The 24,740-nt window shown below is 39.1% G+C and overlaps 2 protein-coding genes across 4 annotated transcripts; one reads left to right on the top strand and one right to left on the bottom strand.

The window, feature by feature from the left end:
• The first annotated feature begins 1,145 nt into the window (after positions 1 to 1,145).
• On the top strand, positions 1,146 to 17,108 carry LOC126633425 (E3 ubiquitin-protein ligase UPL2-like). Of its 3 annotated transcripts, none has more exons than XM_050304018.1 (17): positions 1,146 to 1,342; positions 1,564 to 1,687; positions 3,764 to 3,859; positions 3,936 to 4,142; positions 4,278 to 10,845; positions 10,939 to 12,041; positions 12,133 to 12,435; positions 12,516 to 12,714; positions 12,871 to 13,136; positions 13,244 to 13,539; positions 13,954 to 15,076; positions 15,156 to 15,302; positions 15,415 to 15,495; positions 15,587 to 15,812; positions 15,907 to 16,046; positions 16,488 to 16,594; positions 16,774 to 17,108. In XM_050304018.1, the coding sequence occupies exons 2-17, from the start codon at positions 1,592 to 1,594 to the stop codon at positions 16,874 to 16,876; spliced, it is 11,061 nt and encodes a 3,686-aa protein (XP_050159975.1). In that variant the 5' UTR covers positions 1,146 to 1,342; positions 1,564 to 1,591; the 3' UTR covers positions 16,877 to 17,108. The 3 variants fall into 3 exon arrangements, with proteins under 3 accessions (XP_050159975.1, XP_050159974.1, XP_050159976.1); XM_050304017.1 differs by having other exon boundaries at positions 1,561 to 1,687; XM_050304019.1 differs by having other exon boundaries at positions 1,447 to 1,687.
• Positions 17,109 to 17,670: 562 nt separating this feature from the next.
• Positions 17,671 to 24,061, bottom strand: LOC126633426 (kinesin-like protein KIN-14R). Its single transcript, XM_050304020.1, has 19 exons — positions 23,747 to 24,061; positions 23,303 to 23,601; positions 23,002 to 23,173; positions 22,833 to 22,903; positions 22,569 to 22,752; positions 22,314 to 22,423; positions 22,118 to 22,217; positions 21,961 to 22,047; positions 21,680 to 21,856; positions 21,254 to 21,527; positions 20,924 to 21,085; positions 20,578 to 20,793; positions 20,466 to 20,503; positions 20,107 to 20,270; positions 19,737 to 19,988; positions 19,578 to 19,643; positions 19,043 to 19,117; positions 18,461 to 18,523; positions 17,671 to 18,371 (listed from the first exon to the last, which is right to left on the bottom strand). Exons 1-19 carry the CDS (start codon positions 23,934 to 23,936, stop codon positions 17,895 to 17,897), a joined length of 3,177 nt encoding a protein of 1,058 aa, XP_050159977.1. The 5' UTR covers positions 23,937 to 24,061; the 3' UTR covers positions 17,671 to 17,894.
• Between the last annotated feature and the right edge of the window lie 679 nt (positions 24,062 to 24,740).

Raw genomic sequence — 24,740 nt, 5'->3', positions numbered from 1 at the left:
TCAGCTCGCTATATAATCAACTTAAATCATTTAAATTCATCATGCAATGCCTTTCCTTCCAATTTTTTGTGATAAACTAATATATAATTAACTAAATAAACATCCTACAAAGTTTCAATAAAAATTTCTAAGTTTTTCTTACAATTTCCGTGGTTTTTATTCAATTTTTATCGATATCGATAATATCCCGATATTTCCATGTTTTTGGACTACCGATATTTCCGATATCATCGATATTTCCGACATGAATGATATAAGAACCTAATTGCATTGTACTACAATCAATGTTCAAAAGAGTATCATAATTATCTTACGAATAACTCTATCTAATCTACGTAGTCATAAAATACTACTAGATGTCACTCATGACTTATGAAATTAAATCAATTTCACTACCAATTTTAGTTACAACCTAACATATACGTAAGACACTTGATCTGCGGAAAACTAGCACCTGTTGATGTACATTTCAGACGTTGTCAGTTTACTCCAGATGAGGGCATGTATGTGTGGCAACCTTTTTCCAAAATGTTGAAATGAACGATGAGATCACACCAAAGCATATATAATCTCTTATCACTTGGAACAATATAACTTTCGACCTGGTAGAATTATTCACCAAAATTTCCTTAAAGTTTGAGAATTTAGCTGAATTGTTGAGATTTAAAAAACAAAATGCCAAGTTTAAAATAATTTCTTCAACATATATTAATTTTGTTACAACTTAGAAGAAAGATGGGGATTTGAGTGGTTATGGAGCACCTAGCTATTGATGTTTTTTTTTTTTTTTTGGAAGCAATTGATGTTTTGATTATACCCCAAAACCAACAAGTTACAAGCGAACAACAGATTATAGACCGGGCAATAAATACCAAATACCATCAAAAAGTCCCAAAAAGTGGACAAAAACCCTAAAATTTGTAGAAGCCCGTAGTCCAGGAGACTTTGATGGTGTTATCTCACTCGCATACACGAATATATAAGGTAATGTTATTCATACACTCGTTTTGACTTCTTATACACATTTAATTTTTGTTTATTAATCTATTTTAATTTAAAATTTTGAGTGTCGTTTGAAAGTGTATAAACTTCATTTTCTTGTTTTCCAAGGGCTTGAAATTTAAGAGGGCGAGACCTACACACAGACGCTACATACAACAATACAAATACTCTTCTCTCTCTCTCTCTCTCTCTCTCTAGACACTCTCTCTCTTCTTTCTCCTTCGCTTTCAGTTTGGGGTTTCGCCTCTCTCTCTTCAAATCTCTCGATTTTCTCTTCTCTCTGCTCGGTACGGCCCTTCGTGTTTCGGATGTGTAGGCATCCGTCGCCTCCGTCTCTCAGGTATTCCTCTCCGCTCTCTCTCTCTCTGTATCTATCGCTGTATGTATGTACCCGATCTACTTTTTTCAATCAAGAATCGAAATTTATGGTTTTTCTCGTTTTAGGGATTCGTGGATTACCCTAATCGCCGATTTCGTTCCTGTTTTCTTTGGATTTTTGTTTTCTTTTTGTGGGTTTTTATATTTTACTTTTCTGTTTTTGGTTTTGGGGGTTTGAAGTAGTTCGAAGTAGAGAAGCTGAGGTGGAATTATGACAACCCTAAGATCAAACTTGCCGTCGAGGATTCGGCAACTCCTTTCAGCCGACGGTCCTCTCGGTCCGTCCATCAAACTCGACTCCGAGCCAGTGAGTTTATCTCTTTCTCTCCCTCTCTCTCATTTGGTTTAGTTTAAAATTTGGCATTCAGCTTGTTATGTGTATCGTGCAAATTTTTGTATTTGTGTTGATTTTTTATTTATTATAGTTCTTTAAACATTAGGGTTTTATCAGAATCATCAGGGTTATTAGAGATAGGCCCTTAGGTTTTCTCACGGCCTTGCAAAACGGACTTTAGGTTAAATTGTGTAGAGGTTGTATTGGGCCTGTAAGATGTGTTTTTGTAATTTTGGAATTGGTTATATGCTTGGTTTTTTATAAAGTTACTTAAAGTTATGTATGGTTGTTTGGCTGCTGATGTACATGTGTACTTTCAATGCTTAAAGTTTTGTGTATAGGTTATCCACAAATCTACTACCTGCATTATACTGGGTCTAATTGGTGGATTACTTATTATAATTGTCAGTAGTAATAGTCGTATTCTTATAAAATAAGATGTGGCAGGACTCTTAGTTTCACTATAGTTTTTTTTTTAATTATTTTATTTTACATTTTGATATTTGATGACGAAGGACCGGCAGTATGTTTGTAATTTTTCTACTTCTCATTTTTCTGATCAGGCTTTTCTTATTTTTAGTTATATTATACCATCTTATCTGGTCTAAGAAACATAGATACATTATGTGGGATATGGACATAGTATGCTAGTGAGTATTCTGGGCCAGCAAGTACAGTTTCATTTCCTTGTTCTGAATCATTAAGTGTTCTGTGGTTATGCAGTTCAATAATTAGAAATGCATTTTAATTATATGATAGTTAGAGCATTGGCAAGCTGCTTTATGCACTTGCTTCTCTGAAATTTGGAGAGTTTGGCGTGCTTCTTTATGCTAGTTTGAGTTTAGGGAGAGGAGACTGCTCTTTTCCCTTTGGCTGCCTTTTTTAGTTACGATTGGCTCCAGTTGGTTTTGTGTGGTCTTCTAGACCACGTGCCTTCCTTTCTGTTATTTCCTATATATATATATGTATGAACGTACGTATGTCTCTTTATTAAAAAAATGGTAGTTAGAGCACGTACTGTAATTAATGTGATTTACCGTTATATCTAAATACTATACTAGAGCGATTACACTGCAGTTTGGTATTTTATACTTTATAGTGAATATTGGATACATGTTATTTCTTTTCCCAAAATATGGATATACCGGTCAAGAACCAGGTATATGTTGAGTGTTGAGAAGCAGTGCATTTGATCCATATCTGGTTGGAGTATGCCACCAAAACTATTTGTGCTACACAGGATCTCTTGTTAAATTGCCCAGTTGTTCCATGTCCCACTATGTTCTGTACATTTACGTTACATATCATGCTTAAGATGCACCACAAGTTGCTAGTATCAGACCCAAGTGTCTTCAGTGAATTTTTGAAGTTTGAACTTAAGAATGCTAGTGGTGTTATATGTTGCAGTTGATGCAAATAAATTGTGCACAGCATGAACTTAGGTTCTAATAAAAAGAATATGTTAAATTTCTTAAGAAGTCTATTTCTGTTGTTATGGAGATAATACAAATTTCTTCTAAACCCAAAGTTGCTAGTGATTCTATAAGTTCGATGCTTTCTTTTTTTAATGTAAATAAGTTTCTAGTTGTTAAAATTACATTTTAGCTTTTTTTGGGTGTTCATATTCTTCTAATTTGATGCTTTCCTTTATTTTATTTACTGTTCTTCCTCTTCTGTGTTTCCATTATTATTATTAGCTTCTTTTTTTGTTCGGTGGTGATTCCTTAAGCTCTGGATTGGATTTTTGTTTCCAGGATAAGATTCCACTGATGTCTATTTTTAAAATTGAAAATCGAGACAACCTGGCCATGATAAAATTTTGTTTTATATAAATATTCATTGATGTTAATAATCTCTGTATGGTATTGGAGTCATGTTCAGAGTTATATATCTTCCTTTTTAGGGTTGTGAAATTTCCCCTCCTTTATTTGAGGATATTACTGATAGCTTTATCACCTAATGTTATACATAGTTTAGTTTTCTTCGACTACATTTTCTTCTGACTTTTTTGATGTGCGATACCTTATGACTGCATTTCGTTTGTTTCAGCCTCCTAAGATCAAAGCCTTTATCAATAAAGTGATACAATGTCCGTTACAAGATATAGCAATACCTCTTTCCGGTTTCCATTGGGAGTACAGTAAGGTTGTAGCATGCTGCTTTTCTTGGGTGAAACTTCTTAATATTTTTTTCTGTCACTAATATGTTGCTTTGACTTCAGGGTAATTTTAACCATTGGAGGCCGCTTTTTCTGCATTTTGATACATATTTCAAGACATACTTGTCTTGTAGAAATGATCTACTGTTGTCGGATAAAATCTTAGAAGATGATAGTCCGTTTCCAAAGCATGCAGTGCTACAAATCTTGAGAGTGATGCAAACAATTTTAGAAAACTGCAATAACAAGAGTTCATTTGATGGCTTAGAGGTATGTTTTCTTGGAGGATGAAAAATTGTGCTTTATTTGTTGGGTCTGATCTCTGCATTTACTTTTTGGGTCTGGTTTAGCAGCAGGTGTTACTACCATGTGTCATTTTAATATCAATATTTTATTTCTTTTCAGCATTTCAAGCTCCTACTCGCATCAACGGATCCCGAGGTCCTTATAGCTGCATTAGAAACTCTTTCCGCACTTGTGAAAATAAATCCCTCCAAGCTGCATGTCAGTGGGAAGATGATCGGTTGTGGTTCTGTAAACAGCTATCTCCTGTCTCTGGCACAGGGCTGGGGAAGCAAGGAAGAGGGATTGGGTTTATATTCATGTGTTATGGCAAACGAGACTAACCAAGACGACGGGCTCAATTTGTTCCCATCTGATGTAGAAAATGATTCTGACAAGTTGCAGTGCCGAATAGGTTCCACGCTCTATTTTGAATTGCATGGGAATGCCCAAAGTACAGAGGAGAGCTCTAGCAATGTAAATAATTCTTCAAGTTTGGGGGTTATAAACATTCCAGATTTGCATTTGCAAAAGGAGGATGATTTAAAGCTAATGAAACGATATATAGAAGAGCACAGGGTACCTTCTGAACTACGGTTCTCACTGCTGACAAGAATCAGATATGCTCGTGCCTTCCGTTCTCCAAAAATATGTAGGCTGTACAGCAGGATTTGCCTTCTTGCATTTGTTGTGCTCGTTCAGTCTAGTGATGCCAGTGCAGAACTGAATTCCTTCTTTGCTAATGAGCCAGAGTTTACAAATGAATTAATCAGAATTGTGCGGTCCGAAGAATCGGTGTCTGGGACCATCAGAACGCAGGCAATGCTTGCCTTGGGTGCTCAGTTAGCTGCATATTCAGCGTCTCATGAGCGGGCACGAATCTTGAGTGTATCTAGTATCAGTTTTGCAGGGGGAAATCGTATGATACTCCTGAATGTGCTACAGAGAGCTGTTAGATCATTAAAAAACTCCAATGATCCAACTTCTCTTGCTTTTGTTGAAGCACTTCTTCAGTTCTATCTGCTCCATGTGGTTTCATCATCAGCTACAGGGAGTAATATTAGAGGGTCAGGCATGGTTCCAACATTCTTGCCTCTTTTGGAGGATTCTGATCCTTTGCATTTGCATCTAGTCTGTTTTGCTGTCAAAACTCTACAAAAGCTCATGGATTACAGTAGTTCAGCTGTGTCTCTGTTTAAAGAGTCGGGGGGAGTTGAGCTTTTGTCTCAGAGACTACAGATAGAGGTACACAGAGTTATTGGTTTGGCTGGTGATAATGATAACTCAATGGTCATCGGAGAAAGCTCAAGATACAGTGACGACCAGCTGTACTCACAGAAGAGACTCATTAAAGCTTCGTTGAAGGCACTTGGGTCTGCTACATATGCCGCTGGGAATTCCTCCAGAGTGCAACACTCCCATGACAGTTCTTTACCTGCAACTCTCTCTCTGATATTTGGGAATGTGGACAAATTTGGTGGTGACATTTATTACTCTGCAGTGACTGTTTTGAGTGAAACTATACACAAAGACCCAACTTGCTTTTCTGCTTTGCATGAAATGGGTCTGCCAGATGCATTTATATCCTCAGTTGTAGCTGGAATTCTTCCCTCTGCAAAGGCTCTTACATGTGTACCTAACGGTCTTGGTGCTATTTGTCTTAATGCCAAAGGCTTGGAGGCTGTGAAGGAAGGTTCAGCATTACGCTTTCTTGTTGACATCTTCACGAGCAAGAAATATGTTACTGCAATGAATGAAGCTATTGTTCCTTTGGCAAATGCAGTGGAAGAGCTTTTGCGCCATGTATCTTCGCTGCGAAGCACTGGTGTTGATATCATCCTTGAGATAATTGATAAAATTGCTTCCTTCACTGACAGCCACAATACAGGGGCAGCAGGAAAGGCAAATGCGAGTACTGCAATGGAAATGGATTCTGAAGAGAGAGAAAATGAAGGTAGTTGCTGTCTGGTTGATTCTGTAGATTCAGCTGCAGATGGGATCGGTAATGAGCAGTTCATTCAATTATCCCTCTTTCATTTGATGATACTGGTCCACCGAACAATGGAGAATTCCGAAACATGTCGGTTGTTTGTCGAGAAGTCAGGAATTGATGCATTACTTAAGCTTCTTCTCCAACCTGCTATTGCACAATCATCCGATGGGATGTCTATTGCTTTGCACAGTACTATGGTTTTCAAGGGTTTTACTCAACATCACTCTGCTGCCCTTGCCCGTGCATTTTGCTCCTCCCTTAGGGACCACCTAAAGAAAGCTTTGTCTGGTTTTGGGGCGGTTTCAGGATCCTTTTTGCTGGAACCTAGGATGGCATCAGATGGTGGAATTTTTTCTTCTCTGTTTCTTGTTGAGTTCCTTTTGTTTATTGCTGCCTCAAAGGACAACCGCTGGGTAACTGCATTGCTTACGGAATTTGGAAATGGTAGCAAGGATGTTCTTGAAGATATAGGACATGTCCATCGTGAAGTTTTATGGCAGATTGCTCTTTTAGAAGATACAAAATTGGACTTGGAGGATGATAATGCTGGTTCAACCAGTGAGTCACAACAGTCAGAAACAAATACAAGTGAAACTGAAGAGCAAAGGTTCAACTCTTTTAGGCAGTTCCTTGATCCATTGCTCAGAAGGAGGACTTCTGGGTGGAGCATTGAATCCCAGTTTCTGGACCTTATTAGCCTATACCGCGACCTTGGTCGCGCCACTAGTTCTCAACAAAGAACAAATTATGATGGTCATTCAAATCTTCGGATTGGATCCAGTCATCAGTTCCATCATTCTGGGTCTTCTGATGTTGTTGGCCCTCTTAATAAAAAGGAGTATGACCAGCAGAGGTCATATTATACTTCTTGCTGTGACATGGTGAGATCACTTTCTTTTCACATTACCCATCTGTTTCAAGAGCTGGGGAAGGTCATGTCGGTACCTTCTCGTCGACGGGATGATATTGTGAATGTTTCTCCTGCTGCAAAATCTGTGGCTTCTACTTTTGCATCCATTGCATTTGATCACTTGAACTTCGAAGGGCATGCTAATTCTTCTGAATCCAAGGCTTCCATATCAACAAAGTGTCGGTACTTTGGTAAAGTTATTGATTTCATTGATGTAAGTCTACTGGAGAGAGCTGATTCATGTAATGCTGTTTTGCTAAATTGCTTATATGGTCATGGAGTTGTCCAGTTAGTTTTGAAGACATTTGTAGCTACCAGTGAATTGCTCTTCACAGTCAGGGCTCCTGCATCCCCGATGGAAACGGATGATGGGAATTCAAAGCAGGATGAAAGGGAAGATATTGACCATTCATGGATTTACGGTCCTTTAGCTAGCTATGGTAAACTTATGGATCACCTGGTAACATCATCTTTCATTTTATCTCCTTTCACTAAACACTTGCTAGCACAACCCCTGGCAAATGGAAATATTCCTTTCCCACGCGATGCTGAGACCTTTGTAAAGGTCCTCCAGTCCATGGTGCTGAAGGCAATTCTTCCTCTTTGGACTCATCCTCAGTTTGTTGATTGTAGTTATGATTTTACTGGTACTGTTATTTCTATAATCAGGCATATATACTCTGGGGTTGAAGTGAAGAATGTTAGTAGCAGCAACACTGCCCGTATTACTGGCCCCCCTCCTAATGAGACAACTATTTCAATGATTGTGGAGATGGGCTTTACCAGGTCTAGGGCAGAAGAAGCTCTGAGGCAAGTTGGATCAAATAGTGTGGAGTTGGCAATGGAGTGGTTGTTTTCCCATCAAGAGGAGGCTGAAGAAGACAATGAACTTGCTCGCGCACTTGCTATGTCTTTGGGTAATGAATCAGACACTAAGGAAGCTGTTGCAAATGACAATGCTCAGCAGCTTGAAGAAGAGATGGTCCAACTTCCTCCTGTTGAGGAGTTGTTATCTACATGCGCAAAGCTTCTGCAGATGAAGGAACCTCTAGCTTTTCCAGTTCGAGACCTGCTAGTAATGATATGCTCCCAAAATGATGGTCAATATCGGCCTAATATCATCTCTTTCATTGTTGAGCAGATTAAAGAATCTAGTTTGAGTTTTGACAGTGGGCACAGTACTTTGCTATCTGCTCTTTTTCACGTTCTTGCTTTAATTCTTCAAGAAGACGCAATTGCACGCGAACTTGCCTCGAAGAATGGTCTGGTGAAAGTTGTATCAGATCTACTCTTCCAGTGGGATTCTGGTTCAGTTGGCAGGGAGAAACGTGAAGTTCCAAGGTGGGTAACAACAGCTTTTCTTGCTGTCGATCGGCTGTTGCAGGTGGATCAAAAACTGAACCCTGAAATTGTAGAGCAGTTGAAGAAGGATAGTGTCAGTAGCCACCAAACACCACTTAGCATTGATGAGGACAAGCAAAATAAGTTGCAGTCTGCATTGGGATTATCTTCAAAACATATAGAAATGAAAGAGCAGAAGAGGCTTATTGAGATAGCTTGTTCTTGCATCAGGAACCAGCTTCCTTCTGAAACAATGCATGCTGTTCTGCAGCTTTGCTCTACTCTCACAAAAACTCATGCTGTTGCTGTTCAATTTCTTGATGTCGGAGGTTTAAGTTTACTGCTTTCTTTGCCGACAAGTTGCCTCTTTCCTGGGTTTGACAATATTGCTGCTACCATTATCCGTCATGTTCTGGAAGATCCTCAAACTCTTCAGCAGGCAATGGAATTTGAAATAAGGCACAGCCTTGTGGCTGCTGCCAACAGGCATTCTAATGGTAGGGTTTCTCCCCGCAATTTTCTATCAAGTTTAAGTTCTGCAATTTCTCGTGATCCGGTGATATTTATGCGTGCTGCTCAGTCTATTTGTCAAGTTGAGATGGTTGGTGAAAGGCCTTACATTGTTTTGCTGAAAGATCGAGAGAAAGATAAAAGCAAGGAAAAGGAAAAAGAGAAGGATAAATCTTTGGATAAAGACAAAACACTAATGGCTGATAGTAAAGCTGCTCTGGGTAATATAAATTCAGTAGCTTCTGGCAATGGACATGGCAAGGTTCCTGATTCAAATTTAAAGAGTGCAAAAGTTCATCGAAAATACCCCCAGAGTTTTATCTCTGTGATTGAGCTTCTTCTGGATTCTGTGTGTACTTATGTACCGCCGACTAAGGATAATGTTGTCACTGATGCGCCACCTTCAAATGACATGGATATTGATGTTGCTGCTATAAAAGGGAAGGGTAAAGCAATTGCTTCAGTGTCTGAAGATAACGAAACTTGTACCCAAGAAGCTCCTGCATCTCTTGCAAAGGTTGTATTTGTTTTGAAGCTTCTAACTGAGATCTTATCGATGTATGCTTCGTCTGCGCATGTTCTGCTTCGGAAAGATGCTGAAATTAGCAGTTGCAGGGCCCCCAGTCAAAAGGGTCCTACTGCTGTATGCACTGGTGGAATATTTAACCATGTTCTTCATAAGTTTCTTCCATATTCACGCAGTGCCAAGAAGGAAAAGAAAGTTGATGGTGACTGGAGGCACAAATTAGCAAGTCGGGCTAGCCAGTTTTTAGTTGCATCGTGTGTTCGTTCTTCTGAGGCAAGGAAGAGAGTTTTTACCGAGATCAGTTTAATATTTAATGACTTTGTAGAATCATGCAATGGTTGCCGGCCACCTAACAACGAAATACAAGCTTTTTGTGATCTACTTAATGATGTTCTGGCTGCCCGTACTCCTACAGGTTCATACATTTCTGCGGAAGCTTCTGTGACTTTTATAGATGTTGGTCTGATTGGGGCATTGACTCGAACTCTCCAAATGCTGGACTTGGACCATGCTGACTCGCCTAAAGTTGTTACTGGTCTTCTCAAAGCTCTTGAGTTGGTAACCAAAGAACATGTTCATTCTGCTGACTCAAATTCTGGTAAGGATGACAATTCTACCAAACCTCCTGATCATAATCAATCTGGAACAACAGACAATATTGTTGAGGGATCCCAATCTATGGAAACACCATCCCAGTCCCACCATGATTCTGGTACAGCTGAGCCCATTGAGTCTTATAGCGTGGTCCAATCTTTTGGTGGTTCTGTGGCTGTGACTGATGATATGGAACATGACCAAGATCTCGATGGAGGTTTTGCTCCTGCAAATGAAGATGAATATATGCATGAAAATTCGGAGGAAACTAGGGGTCTTGAAAATGGTATTGATACTGTGGGTATACGGTTTGAAATTCAACCTCACGAGCAAGAGAATCTTGATGACGACGACGACGACGATGAAGATATGTCTGAGGATGATGGAGATGAAGTAGACGATGACGAAGATGATGACGATGAGGAGCATAATGATCTGGAAGATGACGTGCATCACCTGCCACATCCTGACACTGACCAAGATGATCATGAGATTGATGATGATGAGTTTGATGAGGAAGTATTTGAGGAAGATGATGAAGAAGATGATGATGAGGAGGATGGAGTCATACTGAGGCTGGAGGAAGGCATAAATGGGATTAATGTTTTTGACCGTATTGAAGTTTTTGGTAGAGATCCTGGTTTTCCTAATGAAGGACGTCAAGTGATGCCAGTTGAAGTTTTTGGTTCTAGACGTCAAGGGCGCACTACTTCTATTTACAGTCTTTTGGGAAGAACTGGCGAGAATGCCACTCCATCAAGGCATCCTCTTCTGGTTGGACCATTGTCTCTATCGTCAGCCCCACCTAGACAATCAGGTAAATAAGTTTAAATGCTTTTGATGTGCCTTCTTGTATTTGATATATTATTTTGTTAATTCTCTTCTATGATGGTGTGTTCCTGGCTTCCAGAGAATACCCGTGATATGGTGTTACCAGATTTAAACTCAGAGGTCACTTCGTCAAGATTGGATAATATTTTCCGATCATTGAGGAATGGGCGTCATGGACATCGACTGAACTTGTGGATGGATGATAACCAGCAAGGTGGTGGATCAAATCCAAGTTCAGTGCCACAAGGACTTGAGGATTTGCTTGTGTCCCAATTAAGGCGACCGATGGCTGACAAGACATCTGAAGAGAATAATACAAAAGCGGTGGATTCTCAGAACACAGCTGAAGCTTTAGAGTTGCAAGAACCACAAACAGGTGTCAGGCCTGAAATTCCGGTTGAGAACAATGTCACTATTGAAAGTGGAAGCCTGCCCCCTCCTGAGACAACTGATAACTCTGGAAATGCTGATTTGAGACCAACTACAGTGACCGAATCTCTACAATCAATGGACATGTCTAGCATGCATCCACGGTCCGTTCAGATGCAGTTTGAACCCAATGATGCAGCTGTGAGGGATGTAGAAGCTGTGAGCCAAGAAAGTGGTGGAAGTGGAGCAACTTTAGGGGAGAGCCTTCGTAGCCTTGATGTTGAAATTGGGAGTGCTGATGGTCATGATGATGGAGCAGAGAGGCAAGGTTCTTCTGATCGAATGCCACTGGGTGATTCACAGGCAACTCGAGCAAGAAGAACAAATGTATCTTCAGGGAATTCTGCCACTGTCAGTGCAAGAGATGTTTCTCTACATAGCGTAACAGAAGTTTCTGAAAATTCTAGCCGTGAGGCAGATCAGGAGGGTCCAGCAGCAGAACAGCAACTTAACAGTGATGCCGGTTCTGGGGCTATTGACCCTGCTTTCTTGGATGCCCTTCCTGAGGAGTTGCGTGCTGAAGTTCTCTCGGCACAGCAGGGTCAAGCAGCTCCACAGACAAATGCTGAGCCACAAAATGCTGGAGATATTGATCCAGAATTCCTTGCTGCCCTTCCTCCTGATATCAGAGCAGAAGTTTTAGCTCAACAGCAAGCTCAAAGGCTACATCAGTCTCAGGAACTCGAAGGTCAACCAGTTGAAATGGACACAGTCTCAATAATTGCAACATTTCCTTCAGAGTTGCGTGAAGAAGTATGTTGTTCAGGTTCATTGGGTTGTGTTAAATTAATAATCAAATGTGTAATTCAAGTTGTAATATTTTGTTCTTGGTTTGTGTGCACAGGTTCTCTTGACTTCATCTGATGCTATACTTGCCAATCTTACCCCTGCACTAGTTGCGGAGGCAAACATGTTACGTGAAAGATTTGCCCATCGTTATAATCGTACCCTGTTTGGTATGTATCCTAGAAACCGTAGGGGTGAGACTTCAAGACCAGGTGAAGGCATTGGATCTAGCCTGGACAGGATTGGGGGAAGCATTGCCTCACGTAGATCAATTGGTGCCAAGGTAGTTGAAGCCGAAGGCACTCCATTAGTTGACACAGAAGCTTTGCATGCAATGATTAGGGTTCTTCGTGTTTTTCAGGTAGTATATGAGTGTAAATAGTATTTATTCATTTTTATTTTTATTTTCTTTACTGGAAATTGATGGTCACAATTTTGCAGCCGCTGTATAAGGGTCAGCTGCAGAAGCTTCTGTTGAACGTATGTGCTCATAATGAAACCCGAAATTCTCTTGTGAAAATTCTCATGGACATGCTAATGCTTGATACAAGAAAGTCTGTTGACCACTCAATTGCTTCTGAGCCCCCGTATCGGCTTTATGCTTGCCAGAGTAATGTGATTTGTTCACGCACTCAATCTGGTAAGATCTCCTTATTCGTTTGAGATATGTGCTAATGCTTCTCAGTTAATGCATGTTAGTCAGTCAAGCAGTATTCAGGGATGGCATAGAGTATAATGGATTATACCGTAGCAGCTAATTAGATCATCGGTTCTAACATTGTCTGATACTCTATAGGTGTTCCACCATTGTTATCTCGGCGCATTCTTGAAACTCTGACTTATTTGGCTCGACATCATCCTAATGTGGCAAAGATTTTGCTTCACTTTTCTGCCCCACACGAACCAGATAATATTGATCAGGGACGTGGCAAAGCTGTGATGGTTGTTGAAGAGACTGGATCAAATAAAAGTCATCAGGAAGGATATTCATCAATTGCTTTGCTTTTGAGCCTTTTGAATCAACCCCTTTACTTGTTCAGAAGTATAGCTCATCTTGAACAGGTGAAAATCTTACTTGGTTATTATTTAGTTATGTAGGGAGGGACTTGTACCGTTCTGTGCAACTGCAGTAATGCGGACTTACTTTCATCCGTAAATTCTTTTTACAGCTTCTTAACTTATTGGAGGTCATCATTGATAACGCTGAAAGGAAATCATCCGTCAAATCTGGGGTTGGGGTTTCTGTTTCTGAGCAACCTTCTGCCCCTCAAATATCGACTGCAGATGCTGAGATGAATACAGAATCTGGTGGTGCTGCTGTTGTGGTTGGTATGTCAGATAAGGTTGTTGATTCCTCCAAACCAACAACTTCTGGTGTTGATAGCAAATGCGAAACTGCTAGTGTTCTGCTTAACCTTCCGCAAGAAGAACTTCGCCTCCTATGTTCACTGCTTGCACGAGAAGGGTATGGAAATGATAACTTTTCTTTTTCTGTAGCTTAATTGTTTTATTACTAAGAATGTTTCATTTCTTTTCTTATCTTTTTATTTTTCTTTTTCAAATTATACTGTCCTTGTTATTGGGAAAGGGCTGCTTTATAGTTAGTGTTAGGGTGTTTGAGAGATGGCTGTGTTTTGTCTGTTGTGTTTGGGGTGGTACTGGACTACACTCTTTGTTCTTCTCTCCTTTTTTTTTATGAAATGATTCGTCTTTTTTTCAAAACGAACAACGTATTAATTACGACTATTTTCCTGGAGATACTTGCATTCTCTTATCCTGCCTCTTCGTTGTAACACTTATGTTGATTACTAGGCTATAGGTTTTTATAAATTTCAGTTACACATATCTTGGATGTTGACAGATTTTGTTTTCAACCCAGATTGTCAGATAATGCATATACTCTTGTAGCGGAGGTAATGAAGAAGTTGGTGGCAATTGTTCCTACCCATTCAAATCTGTTTATTACTGAGCTAGCAGAGGCTGTTAGAAATTTGACTAGAGCTGCTATGAATGAGTTGCACACATTTGGTGAAACAGTGACAGCACTCCTCAGTACCATGTCTTCTGTTGGAGCTGCAATCTTAAGAGTTCTGCAGGCATTAAGTTCCCTTGTTACTTCTCTGATGGAGAAAGAGAAGGACACACAGATTCTTGCAGAAAAGGAGCATACTCTTTCTCTTTCTCAGGTTTGGGAAATAAATGCGGCTTTGGAACCTTTGTGGCTGGAGCTGAGCACTTGCATAAGTAAGATAGAGAGCTATTCAGATTCTGCCCCAGATACGATGACTTCATATAGAGCTTCTACATCTAAGCCATCTGGTGTAATTCCTCCTCTGCCTGCCGGCACCCAGAACATCTTACCATACATAGAATCTTTCTTTGTGGTGTGTGAGAAATTGCATCCTGGGCAGCCAGGCCCTGGTAATGACTTTGGTGTTGCTGCTGTTTCTGAGGTTGAAGATGCCAGTACATCTGCTGGCCATCAGAAAACCTCAGGTTCCTTTTTGAAAGTTGATGAAAAACATGTTGCTTTTCTGAAGTTCTCAGAGAAACATAGGAAATTGTTAAATGCTTTTATTCGTCAAAATCCTGGTTTGCTAGAAAAGTCTTTCTCACTCATGCTGAAGGTTCCACGCATTATCGATTTCGACAACAAGCGTGCTCACTTCAGATCGAAAATAAAGCATCTACATGATCACCATCATCATAGTCCTTTGAGAATTTCAGTAAGAAGAGCATACATTCTTGAGGATTCATATAACCAGCTTCGCATGCGATCAGCTGAAGATTTGAAGGGGAGATTGACGGTTCACTTTCAAGGAGAGGAAGGTATTGATGCAGGTGGGCTTACTAGAGAATGGTACCAGTTGTTGTCCAGGGTTATTTTTGACAAGGGAGCATTACTATTTACAACTGTGGGCAATGAATCAACATTTCAGCCAAATCCCAACTCTGTTTACCAAACAGAACATCTTTCATATTTCAAGTTTGTTGGGCGAGTGGTGAGTACAAGAGTTGTTTAGTTGCTCTTGTTGGATTGAGTTGTTTTGATAGAAGTTCATTCTGACGTGTATTTTACAGGTTGGAAAAGCATTATTTGACGGCCAGTTATTGGATGTTCATTTTACTCGATCTTTCTACAAACATATTTTGGGGGCAAAGGTCACTTATCATGATATAGAGGCCATCGATCCTGATTACTTTAAAAACCTCAAGTGGATGCTTGAGGTATGTAGAAAACTAGCAAATTTCCTACATTCTCTCACTTTCACTTTCTCGCTTTCATTTTTTATCAAGTTATTGACCCTCTCCTACTCTTTCCTTGGCCATCCTTTTACAGAATGATATTACCGATGTACTGGACCTTACTTTCAGCATCGATGCTGACGAGGAAAAGCTGATATTATATGAAAGGACAGAAGTAATGAATTTTTCCTGTTACCCTGATGGATTAAATATTCTGTTTTTAAGGACTTCATTTGTTTACACTAAGTTTGTTGAATATAATGCAGGTAACAGACTATGAACTGATTCCTGGTGGCCAGAACATTAAAGTTACGGAAGAAAACAAGCACCAATATGTTGATTTAGTTGCGGAGCATCGGTTAACAACTGCTATTCGTCCTCAGATAACTGCTTTTTTGGACGGATTCACTGAACTAATTGACAAGGAATTAATATCCATTTTTAACGACAAGGAACTGGAACTTTTGATCAGTGGGCTTCCGGATATTGATTGTGAGTTCCCCTGTCAACCCTTATTCCGCTCTTCTGTACCTTTAAATTTCAGGGCATGCATTCTCATAAAGATTTCTTTTTCCATGTATTTCAGTGGATGACATGAGGGCAAATACCGAATATTCTGGATACAGCCCCGCATCTCCTGTCATTCAGTGGTTTTGGGAGGTTGCCCAAGGTTTTAGCAAGGAGGATAAAGCCCGTCTATTACAGTTTGTGACTGGCACCTCTAAGGTATTAGTTTGCACTTGTTTTCTTTGTTTACTCTATAACTGGGATATAATTGAGAAAACATTGATAAATTTATTACCGCTTCATTCCCTCCCCCACCCCCTTTTTAAGTCGTACCTTAGAAATATTTAGAAACCGGCATTGGAATTTAAAAATGGGGTTGTGATATTTAAGCGGTTATACTCGCGGCATAGCAAAATCTTAACATGTGGAAAGGTTTTTAAATGCATGGGTCTGTTTTAGCATGTATTCGGTCTAAGTTAAATTGTTCCTGAATCCGTTGCTAGTGATGTCTTGTTTTCTTATTACACGACTTCCATTTACATTCGACATAATTTGGCAACATATTATTTTTTTGTGTGGTCAATTTGGAGATGTATTATCGTATGTACTGAATTTGTTGCATGAGATGTGGTCTGAGCATTGCTGCTTCATATTGTTCAGGTGCCTTTAGAAGGTTTTAGTGCACTTCAAGGGATCTCGGGCTCACAGAAATTTCAAATACACAAGGCGTACGGAAGCGCGGATCACTTGCCATCCGCACATACTTGGTAACTTCGACTCTCATGTCATCTTTTGGTTCTTTGTTTTTTTTGAATATTTTCTCCATTACCCGTTTGAGTTATCAGATGCCGTTTGAAACTACGTTTTTCAGTTCTCTTAGCCTCCAAATTGAGTTTATTCAATCGCGAGTGCGCAGCTTATTAAAGAAATTTACTATTTTGTGCAGCTTCAACCAGTTGGATCTACCGGAGTATCCCTCTAAAGAACATCTGGAGGAGAGATTGCTTCTTGCGATTCACGAGGCGAACGAAGGATTTGGATTTGGTTAAAGAGCCTCGTTGTTTAATTTGTGACCACTGTAGATAATATCAATCTTTGTTAAAAGTTGTCAAGTGGAAGGGGAACTGGTAAATGGTCGTATGAGATGATGGGTTTTTCTTGATACATTATAAACTGTACAGTCAGTCGTTTCTTTTTCGCAATGAAAAGCGCTTTTGGCAGTTATTTTTTGCCATGTCGCTTTCACTCGTCATTTTAATGTTCAATCACTGTTTGTTTGAAGCCCTGACCCTCCCTCTCTCCCTCCCCCGCCACAACAAATGGATTGGTTTTTACATTTTTCGATATCTAGATGCGCTTTTGACACACGTTTTGTGGGGTCCTTTTATAATGTATTTTAACAATTCTAGCGTTTATTTTTTGTGTTACTTCAAAGATCATGTCTAGTTGTTTACTAAAAATCAACCAAATTCAAAATCATGACTGGTGGATTAAATCATATTCGTCCATTTTATTCACTACAAGTGAATGTTTTAATGATTTTGGATTTGTTTGATTTTTTGTGAAGTTGATCTATGAATCATCTATTGAATATCAAAAGTCGCCTCGAAAGAAATGATCTATCGAATATCAAAAGTCACCTCGAAAGATGGAAAAGACTACTAGAATGATCTATTTGTTGTTCAATATGCCACTTAAGCACTGCCAACGTGTGAATAGGGATTGGTTTGGGGGATTTTATGTAGTTGACCCAAAAACTAGATAGAGAAGATGTCCATGACTACTTCAAAGGGTTGGGCCTCTTACAGAAGAATATCGTTGTATTAGATGAAGAAACATAAACTTATAAATCTAAATTTTCTTGTTTCCATTCCTAAGATTTCTCGGACAATTGTGCAACAATTCATCAATCTTTGTAACTCAGTGGTACAGATTTACATTCTCTATTAGCCTCTAACATCTGGAGGATGTCAGAATATTCTCCGATGATTCAGTTGTAAAAGCGATAGAAAAGTACACAAGAAAACTGATGTATTGTCATGGAACATTTCTGAGGATGCCTTGGCTTTATCTTAACCAAATCCTTGACCTGGAACCTGGAACCTGATCTCTATGGTTTTTGTTGCTCGGGTTCGAAGGGCCTGCTTTTTTACCAGTGGTTGCCGGTTTTGTTAAACTTCTTGTGATCCTGGACAGTGCTTTTTGGTCGCCAGACTTGTCAGTGCTGGATTCGGCTGATGACATCTTCCTATCAGCCAAAGTAGCTGGCAACATCACATTCTCATGACCTTTGCTGTGCAACTCTCTTCGTCTCTTCAGCTCGCGGAGGGAGTCGGTTCCCTTGAGTAGGACAGACTCCTGGCTTGTCATTTGGTTACTATAGCTCAAGTTACTTAGCCTCAAAGGGTCCATGTCGCCAATGGTCTCTCTTCTCGACCAGGATTTTCTGCCATTGGGGGTTGTGGCACCTGACTTGTCGCCACAAAATGTCGATATTACATGTTCTTGTTCTTTCTGTCTCAACTTCTCTTCAAGCTCTTTAACCTGGAATTATTTTAGGAGGATAGGATTACTCACTAGTATATCAATCTGTCAAGCACTTTTAATTGCAGAATGAAATTCATAATAGGAACCTTCAGTTGCAGAGATCCCTTGTTGATTTCCTCCGTTATCAGCCTTTTCTCGAGTTCTTGAACCTGCCACAACAAAAATCAATAAATTAAAAATGTGGTCAATTTGCAGATGTAGTAGCATTTTTTGGTCGACCACAACTATAGCATTGAACCCCCGAATATGAACGATGTTCACAATTGCAACTACGTCGTTCCAACTAGTACACATCAGCATATACACATAAATAAATCAAAGCCTAGTGCACATCTAGTGCATATCTACATTACGCCAAAGTACCTACCCATTATGAGTATCTACATATGATACGTATCACTGCAAACAAGCGAAAAGATAACGGTAGAACAGTGAATAAAAATGTGGGGCTTATCCATTTAGCTACAAAAGTAGTCTAGAAGAGCAAGATCATTTTGCTGGATAAACTTCTCTGTGAAATTTTGTAAGTATATTGCACCCAAATTTTAGGTTGGCTTGAAATTGACAGAGAAAAAGAGCAATGAAAGACCTGGAAGCATTTTTGATAATTTGCATTGTGAAATTAGAGAAATATAATGAAATGTACCCTTGAAATTTTTGAGAATTACCTTCCGCTGAACTACAGCCGAATTGTGCTCATACTCTTGCGTTCTTTCTTTTAACTTGTTCTCAAGGTCCTTGACCTGCGTAGCATGAGAACGAAGTCAAAACTCAACAGATTTACAAGAGCCCAAACTTCTGTTAAACACAGGTGTCAGTCAGCATCTTTTGTTTAGTGAAATTCCTACTCGTCTAGCATCTGACACAGAAACTGATTTTTAAGTTAATGATAACCAATAGTTCAGCCAGAGCTACAGTTAATTCTTCAAAAAGTGAAGATGACTAAGAAGTTCTACAACTCGTGTAACTCTCAATGATGGAGCAGCATGACAGGACACGGAGTGCTGCCATTACATTACAGGTGTGATTAGAGCTTCCATTCCCACAATATATGCAAGTGGTGTAGTTAAGTGTTCTATCAAATGAAAGTCGCAGAACATAAAAGACTTTTTTGAGTCTATGATATTCGTGCGAGTGACAAGAGTTGTCAGAGAAAACAGCTACATCAAAATTATAGTTTTAGGTAGATTTCACTTCACATACCTTGTTTTGAAGAATCATGGAATCTGCACGTTCTCGTTCTTTCAACTTGTCCTCAAGCTCTTTGACCTTTAGGAAAACAGAAGCAATATGTTAGCCAGCATAATTAAACTGTGCACAACAAAAGAACATGAAATTAACATAAATTATCTGCCAAGCAACCTTTTTCTGAAGATTCAAGCATGATTCTCTCTTTCCATTTGCTTCATCTGAAAGTTCCAACAACTGATTTTCCAGTCGTTTGCACACATCGGTCTTCACAGCAACCTGGTCTTCAAGTTCATTAATCTTTTCTTGTCGACTTTTAGACAGTTGGAACTCCCGTTTTGACTTACCTTCTAGATTCTGAAAGTTCTCTTCTAATTTATGTAAATCATCATCTTTGGATTTCAACTCTTGCTTTAGCTTGTCAAGCTTCAAAACAGAAATAAAAGTTGAAATTAATAAAATCCGCCATCTGTTAATTGCTGCTTTAGTTGAAGTTCTCTTCTAACTTTTGTAAAGCACCATCTTTGGCCTTCCCAGAACTTACTGTTAGTTTTAGCTTTTGAACCTCGCCTGTATCTATTTGCTTCCTTGCAGGACCCAATTCGACACCTCGAACCCGTGTTGCGAAGTTCAGAGAACTTAAAGTCTCACTTACATCCTGCTCAGAAGGGCTTATTTGGACAAACATTAGAGTTTTAGCATCACCACCTGTGACATGCCAAAAGAAATAAATGATATTACACGTTGATCTCTAAATAATTTAGCAATTCAACTTGATGCTTGTTTTAAAATCCTATTATCAATTATCAGTTGACACGCCAATCTTTGACATATTAATCCTCACATTGGTAATAATGGAGCATTCAAGCTGCAAGTAATATTCAATTTTGTGTGGATGCTTACCCAAGGAGTCTTGAAGTAGATGTGTGAGCTTGGAATTCCTGCAAACACCAACAAACACATCAGTTTATATGGGATAAACAAGTGTGTGAATACAAGAAAAATAACAACAAACCTGTACGGAATGTGGCTCTTTTTTGTTGCCAAAGCAGAGATGACATCCCCAAGAGCTGACAAAGATCTATTGATGTTTTGAGCTTCCTTAAGGCGTTCCCCTTGAACTTCTGTTTTTGCTAGCCTCTCACTGCCAGCCAAATCCACAAGCCAAAGCTTGCTCACAGTGGACTCACCAGTGATCAAATTCTTGGCTTTTACCATGATGCAGAGTATGCTAAATATGGAATGAAGAACATCAACAAATATTGTAAGTAATATTATAAAAGCCAACACAAGCACATCCTCTTTCTGCATGGATCAAAATAAATCAGACCAAATATGTAGATTAAACTAAGGTCAATTACCAATGAGATCGGCTGCTATGCTCGTTCACATTATTTGATCCAACTGCTCTTGCACTGCTTCCAGCTTGCAGAACATTCCAAACTTCTTTAATGCTCTCAACTTTGGCCTCAACAATTCCAGGTATGTGATGAGCTCCTTCAGGAGCTTGCCTCATTTCCAATCTATAATGAAAAGAGAACTTTTTGTCAACTAGACAACCTCTGAATCTTATATGACCAAACAAAGCTGTATCTACATTACACTAATTTTAAAGGCTAGCGAGAAAACTCTAGCTAGGCAGGTGATGTCTCTTAGTTTCCATAGTAAATTGTATTGAAGTTAAAATTTACCTTTTCGAAGTCGGAGAGGCTGCTAGCAAGTCCCTGATTTGCTCATTGTAGACTTCAAGCACACTAACAGATATGCCGTACGTAAAAATTTCTTTCCTTTCCTCAGCGGTTTTAAACAACTGTTCCAAGGTCCTGTAATTGACCCCTCGGTTGGTCTCAGAACCTTCCATTGTGAAAGTCTTTCCAGTCCCCGTTTGCCCATAGGCAAATATGCAAACATTATAACCATCTAACACTGAGGTTATCATTGGTGAAGCATCTGCAAATACATCAACTGTACAAGACAAAACTTTAGTCAACATATTATCATGCATGTAAAAATCATTGACTGACCAGTGCCCCAATATCAAACGTTAAAAGGAATTATACAAGGTTAAGTAATTTGTAAGGTAGAAACTTTTCAGGGTGGTATATAGTACACGATACCTTGATCATCCTCTGGTGTGTAAACTCTGTCAAACCTGAATATCTTTTTAGTGGAGCCACTAGTAAGTATCCCAAGCTCTCCATCCTTAGCTGCATCAAATTTTACAACTGTTGCATGCCCAGCTAATGACTCCTCTTTCCTCAACGGGCGACACCGACAAAACACCCGAATGTTCCCTGAAATATACGGTCAAAGGTAAGGGCAGAACCAATTCGACTCACCACTACTGACATTTGGTTATAAAGTATTGGTTATAGAAGAAATGAGGAAAATACAATACCTTTTGCCTCCTGCATTTGGTTATAAAGTATTTTCCTCTTTGCCTGCTCCTCGTTGAACTTAAGCTTAAGTTCATCAGACTGTGTAACTGCAATATGAATAGTTTAATTAGATATATCTTTTCAGAGACATCATATTTAACACTGATACAAACTTACCCATTGCTTGAATTGCAGATACCATATTGTTGAATTCTGGAATAACATCAGTAAATTTGTGCACTTCAGAATGGAGTTGAGCATAGTCTTCCTTCATCAACTGCAAATGGATCGAGAGATCATTCATTTTCAGTTCTACCTACCAAATGGGCCACTACATAAATTTGCAAGGAATAAATGAACATAGTGTACCTACCTTGACTTTACTTTCTAAATTGTCAGCAACTGCGGTCCACAAGCCCTTATCATGCTCATATCTAGTAGAAATATCTCTCAATTTTGCTGCCGCTTCTTCTCTAGCTTGATCTGAAAGGGAATTAATGATAATCATAAGACAATCTGTCTTCCAGCATATAAGTGTTCTAAAATTTCATCGGGTCGACCATAGCTCCCTGATGATGCTCAAAAGGAAGTATTCAACACTCTATTTTCTAGTTCGATCTTGCCTTACCTAAGCAATGACTTTCATACAACTTGTTATCAAGTTCCATGGTGATGTTCTGTAACTGTTTGTTTGCAGATGTCAGTGACATCCAGGCCTCATGGCATTCATCTGTCTTGAGTTGGAACCGTCTCTTTAGATCCTCTATCTTCTTTTCATACTTGGTTGTAAATTCCAACCTTATATATTTGTCCTGCAATTTGATTCAGAGGCAATGTAAGCAAAACGCCAAGTATTCCAATCTTCTAATATCCATTTGAAGCTAAATCTAACCTGAGCAGATGAAATTTCTATCTCAGCAGCACAATTGTTACATACAAGATGTCCAAGTTTCATTTTTGATGCTGCATTCAAGTTACATACCACAAGGCATGAGTCTGGAGAGTAAGTAACGTTCAGATATATCTCATATACCCAGCTAACAGTAGAAATATGAATATACCAGGTAATGAAGCTGCTCGCTTTATACAAATCCCCCCAACAATTGGACTTCCATTAAGTCCATCAAACCTTATCAAAATTGCCCCATCCTCCCCCACCGAAACTGCAACATCTACCAACTGTAGCGCCTTATTAGCTCCAACGATAGAATAGATATCAAGTCCTGATAGAACCTGTTACTTTCACACACCGGAAAACAAACCACTTTCAGAAATTACTAGTCAACGAAATTATGCACAACAAACCAAACTTGATGTATCCAAGAAACATGTTAGCAAACTTCTTTAATTAAATTTACTTGCCTTCTCTTCCTGCATGAAGACATCAAACACTCTCATTCCTTTCGGACCATTCGTGTATACAATTTCCGCAAAGTGCAGATCCACAAAATACTCTCCGGGAGATAGGTTCTCAAACCGGTACGAAAAATCCCCAAACCGAGCAGATTGATAAACGGATGGCACATCGCTGCCGTCAATGGTCTCATTAGTTCTTAGAACATCCCCTCCTTGGAAAAATCCGTCGGGCTCCACTCGAAGCCCGGGATTTATATTTTCCGTCACGGCCTCCCCTCCGGCGTTCACAAATAACACAATGCTATCTGATGAAAGAGACAAATCAGTGTGAAATTATACACCAAGAAACAAATACGAACCAAATGCAAGATTTTTAAACCCTAATTCTACAAATTTGGTCAATTTGTTGGATTCATTCCAAGAAATGTGGGAATGGCGATTGTTACAAACCTGAGCAAGTGGAGTGAACAAGCCCGGTTCGGACCAATCTCGAACCGGGCACACAGAGCGCGGAGATGGTCGAGCCTTCGTCGTCATCGCCATTGCCGACCGGTTTGGGGTGTGTTTCAGGGCCAAGAACGTTGCAAGACCAAGAACCAGGGAATTCGGCGTGGGAATCGGTGGGCTGTGCCTCTGCCATGAGAGAGAGAGAGAGAAGAGAGAGAGAGAGAGAGAGAGAGAGAGAGAGAGAGTATGCGCTTCCCTTTGACTGCTTCACAAATTTGAAATCTGAAATTAATCGACCGTTTGAGGGTTTGAAATCTCCGTCCCTTTTCTTTTACTGTTTCACAAATTTGAAATTTGAAATTAATTGACCGTTGATTATTCGTCTCTTAGATTAGGCAATTTTTTGTTGGCCAAAATTTGGACGAGGAATGCTAGCTATCTTTTTTCAATTGCCTTTTTCACAAAATAAATGGTATGTCTTACACTCAAATTTATGTATTAATTGTGCCTAATTAAATCTCATATGTCAATAAATCTTTAAATTATCTATCAAATTTGACAAATCTAATTATTTTAATTATTAATATTTATTTTATACAAGATTCATTTTTCAGACTCTCCTTCTTATTTTCATTTTTGTTTTGGTTTTAGGCTCTTTCTGGCTTTTAATTATTAATATTTTTTTTAAACCTATGTCGCATATTTGGAAAACCCTTTGCAATGGCAGTTTTCATTGCTTATCTTAATCAATTAACTAGCATATGGCCACACACAAAGTGTGTGAGAAAATTTTTTATTTTTGTTTTTGAAATAGAAGGAGAGAGGAAGAGAGTGATAGAGAATGTGGGAGTGGGAAGTTTTTTTTTTTTTTTTAATTAGAGTTATGTTATGATTATATATAGGTGAGGCTTTGAGAAAGAAAAAAAAAACAAATTTTGGTTGTGTGAAATTACATTTTTACCCCCATATTTCTTATTCATGTTCTGTTTTAATTATA

This window comes from Malus sylvestris, chromosome 8 (genome assembly GCF_916048215.2).
Source record: "Malus sylvestris chromosome 8, drMalSylv7.2, whole genome shotgun sequence".
In the NCBI taxonomy this organism is placed as follows: domain Eukaryota; kingdom Viridiplantae; phylum Streptophyta; class Magnoliopsida; order Rosales; family Rosaceae; genus Malus; species Malus sylvestris.
The sequence above is the reverse complement of the archived record's forward strand: the minus strand, read 5'-3'. Positions and strand labels throughout refer to the sequence as shown.

Bases quoted from the DNA above. Each gene is read 5' to 3' on its own strand.
- LOC126633425 (XM_050304018.1), top strand. From the start codon at position 1,592: ATGACAACCCTAAGATCAAACTTGCCGTCGAGGATTCGGCAACTCCTT. The intron at 12,042-12,132 runs GTATGTTGTTCA...TTGTGTGCACAG, and splicing joins CTTCAGAGTTGCGTGAAGAA to GTTCTCTTGACTTCATCTGA. The intron at 16,595-16,773 runs GTAACTTCGACT...TATTTTGTGCAG, and splicing joins TTGCCATCCGCACATACTTG to CTTCAACCAGTTGGATCTAC.
- LOC126633426 (XM_050304020.1), bottom strand. From the start codon at position 23,936: ATGGCAGAGGCACAGCCCACCGATTCCCACGCCGAATTCCCTGGTTCT. The intron at 20,794-20,923 runs GTAATTGACCTT...TTCCATATTTAG, and splicing joins CATAGCAGCCGATCTCATTG to CATACTCTGCATCATGGTAA. The intron at 18,524-19,042 runs GTAATTCTCAAA...TTGTTGTGGCAG, and splicing joins CGGCTGTAGTTCAGCGGAAG to GTTCAAGAACTCGAGAAAAG.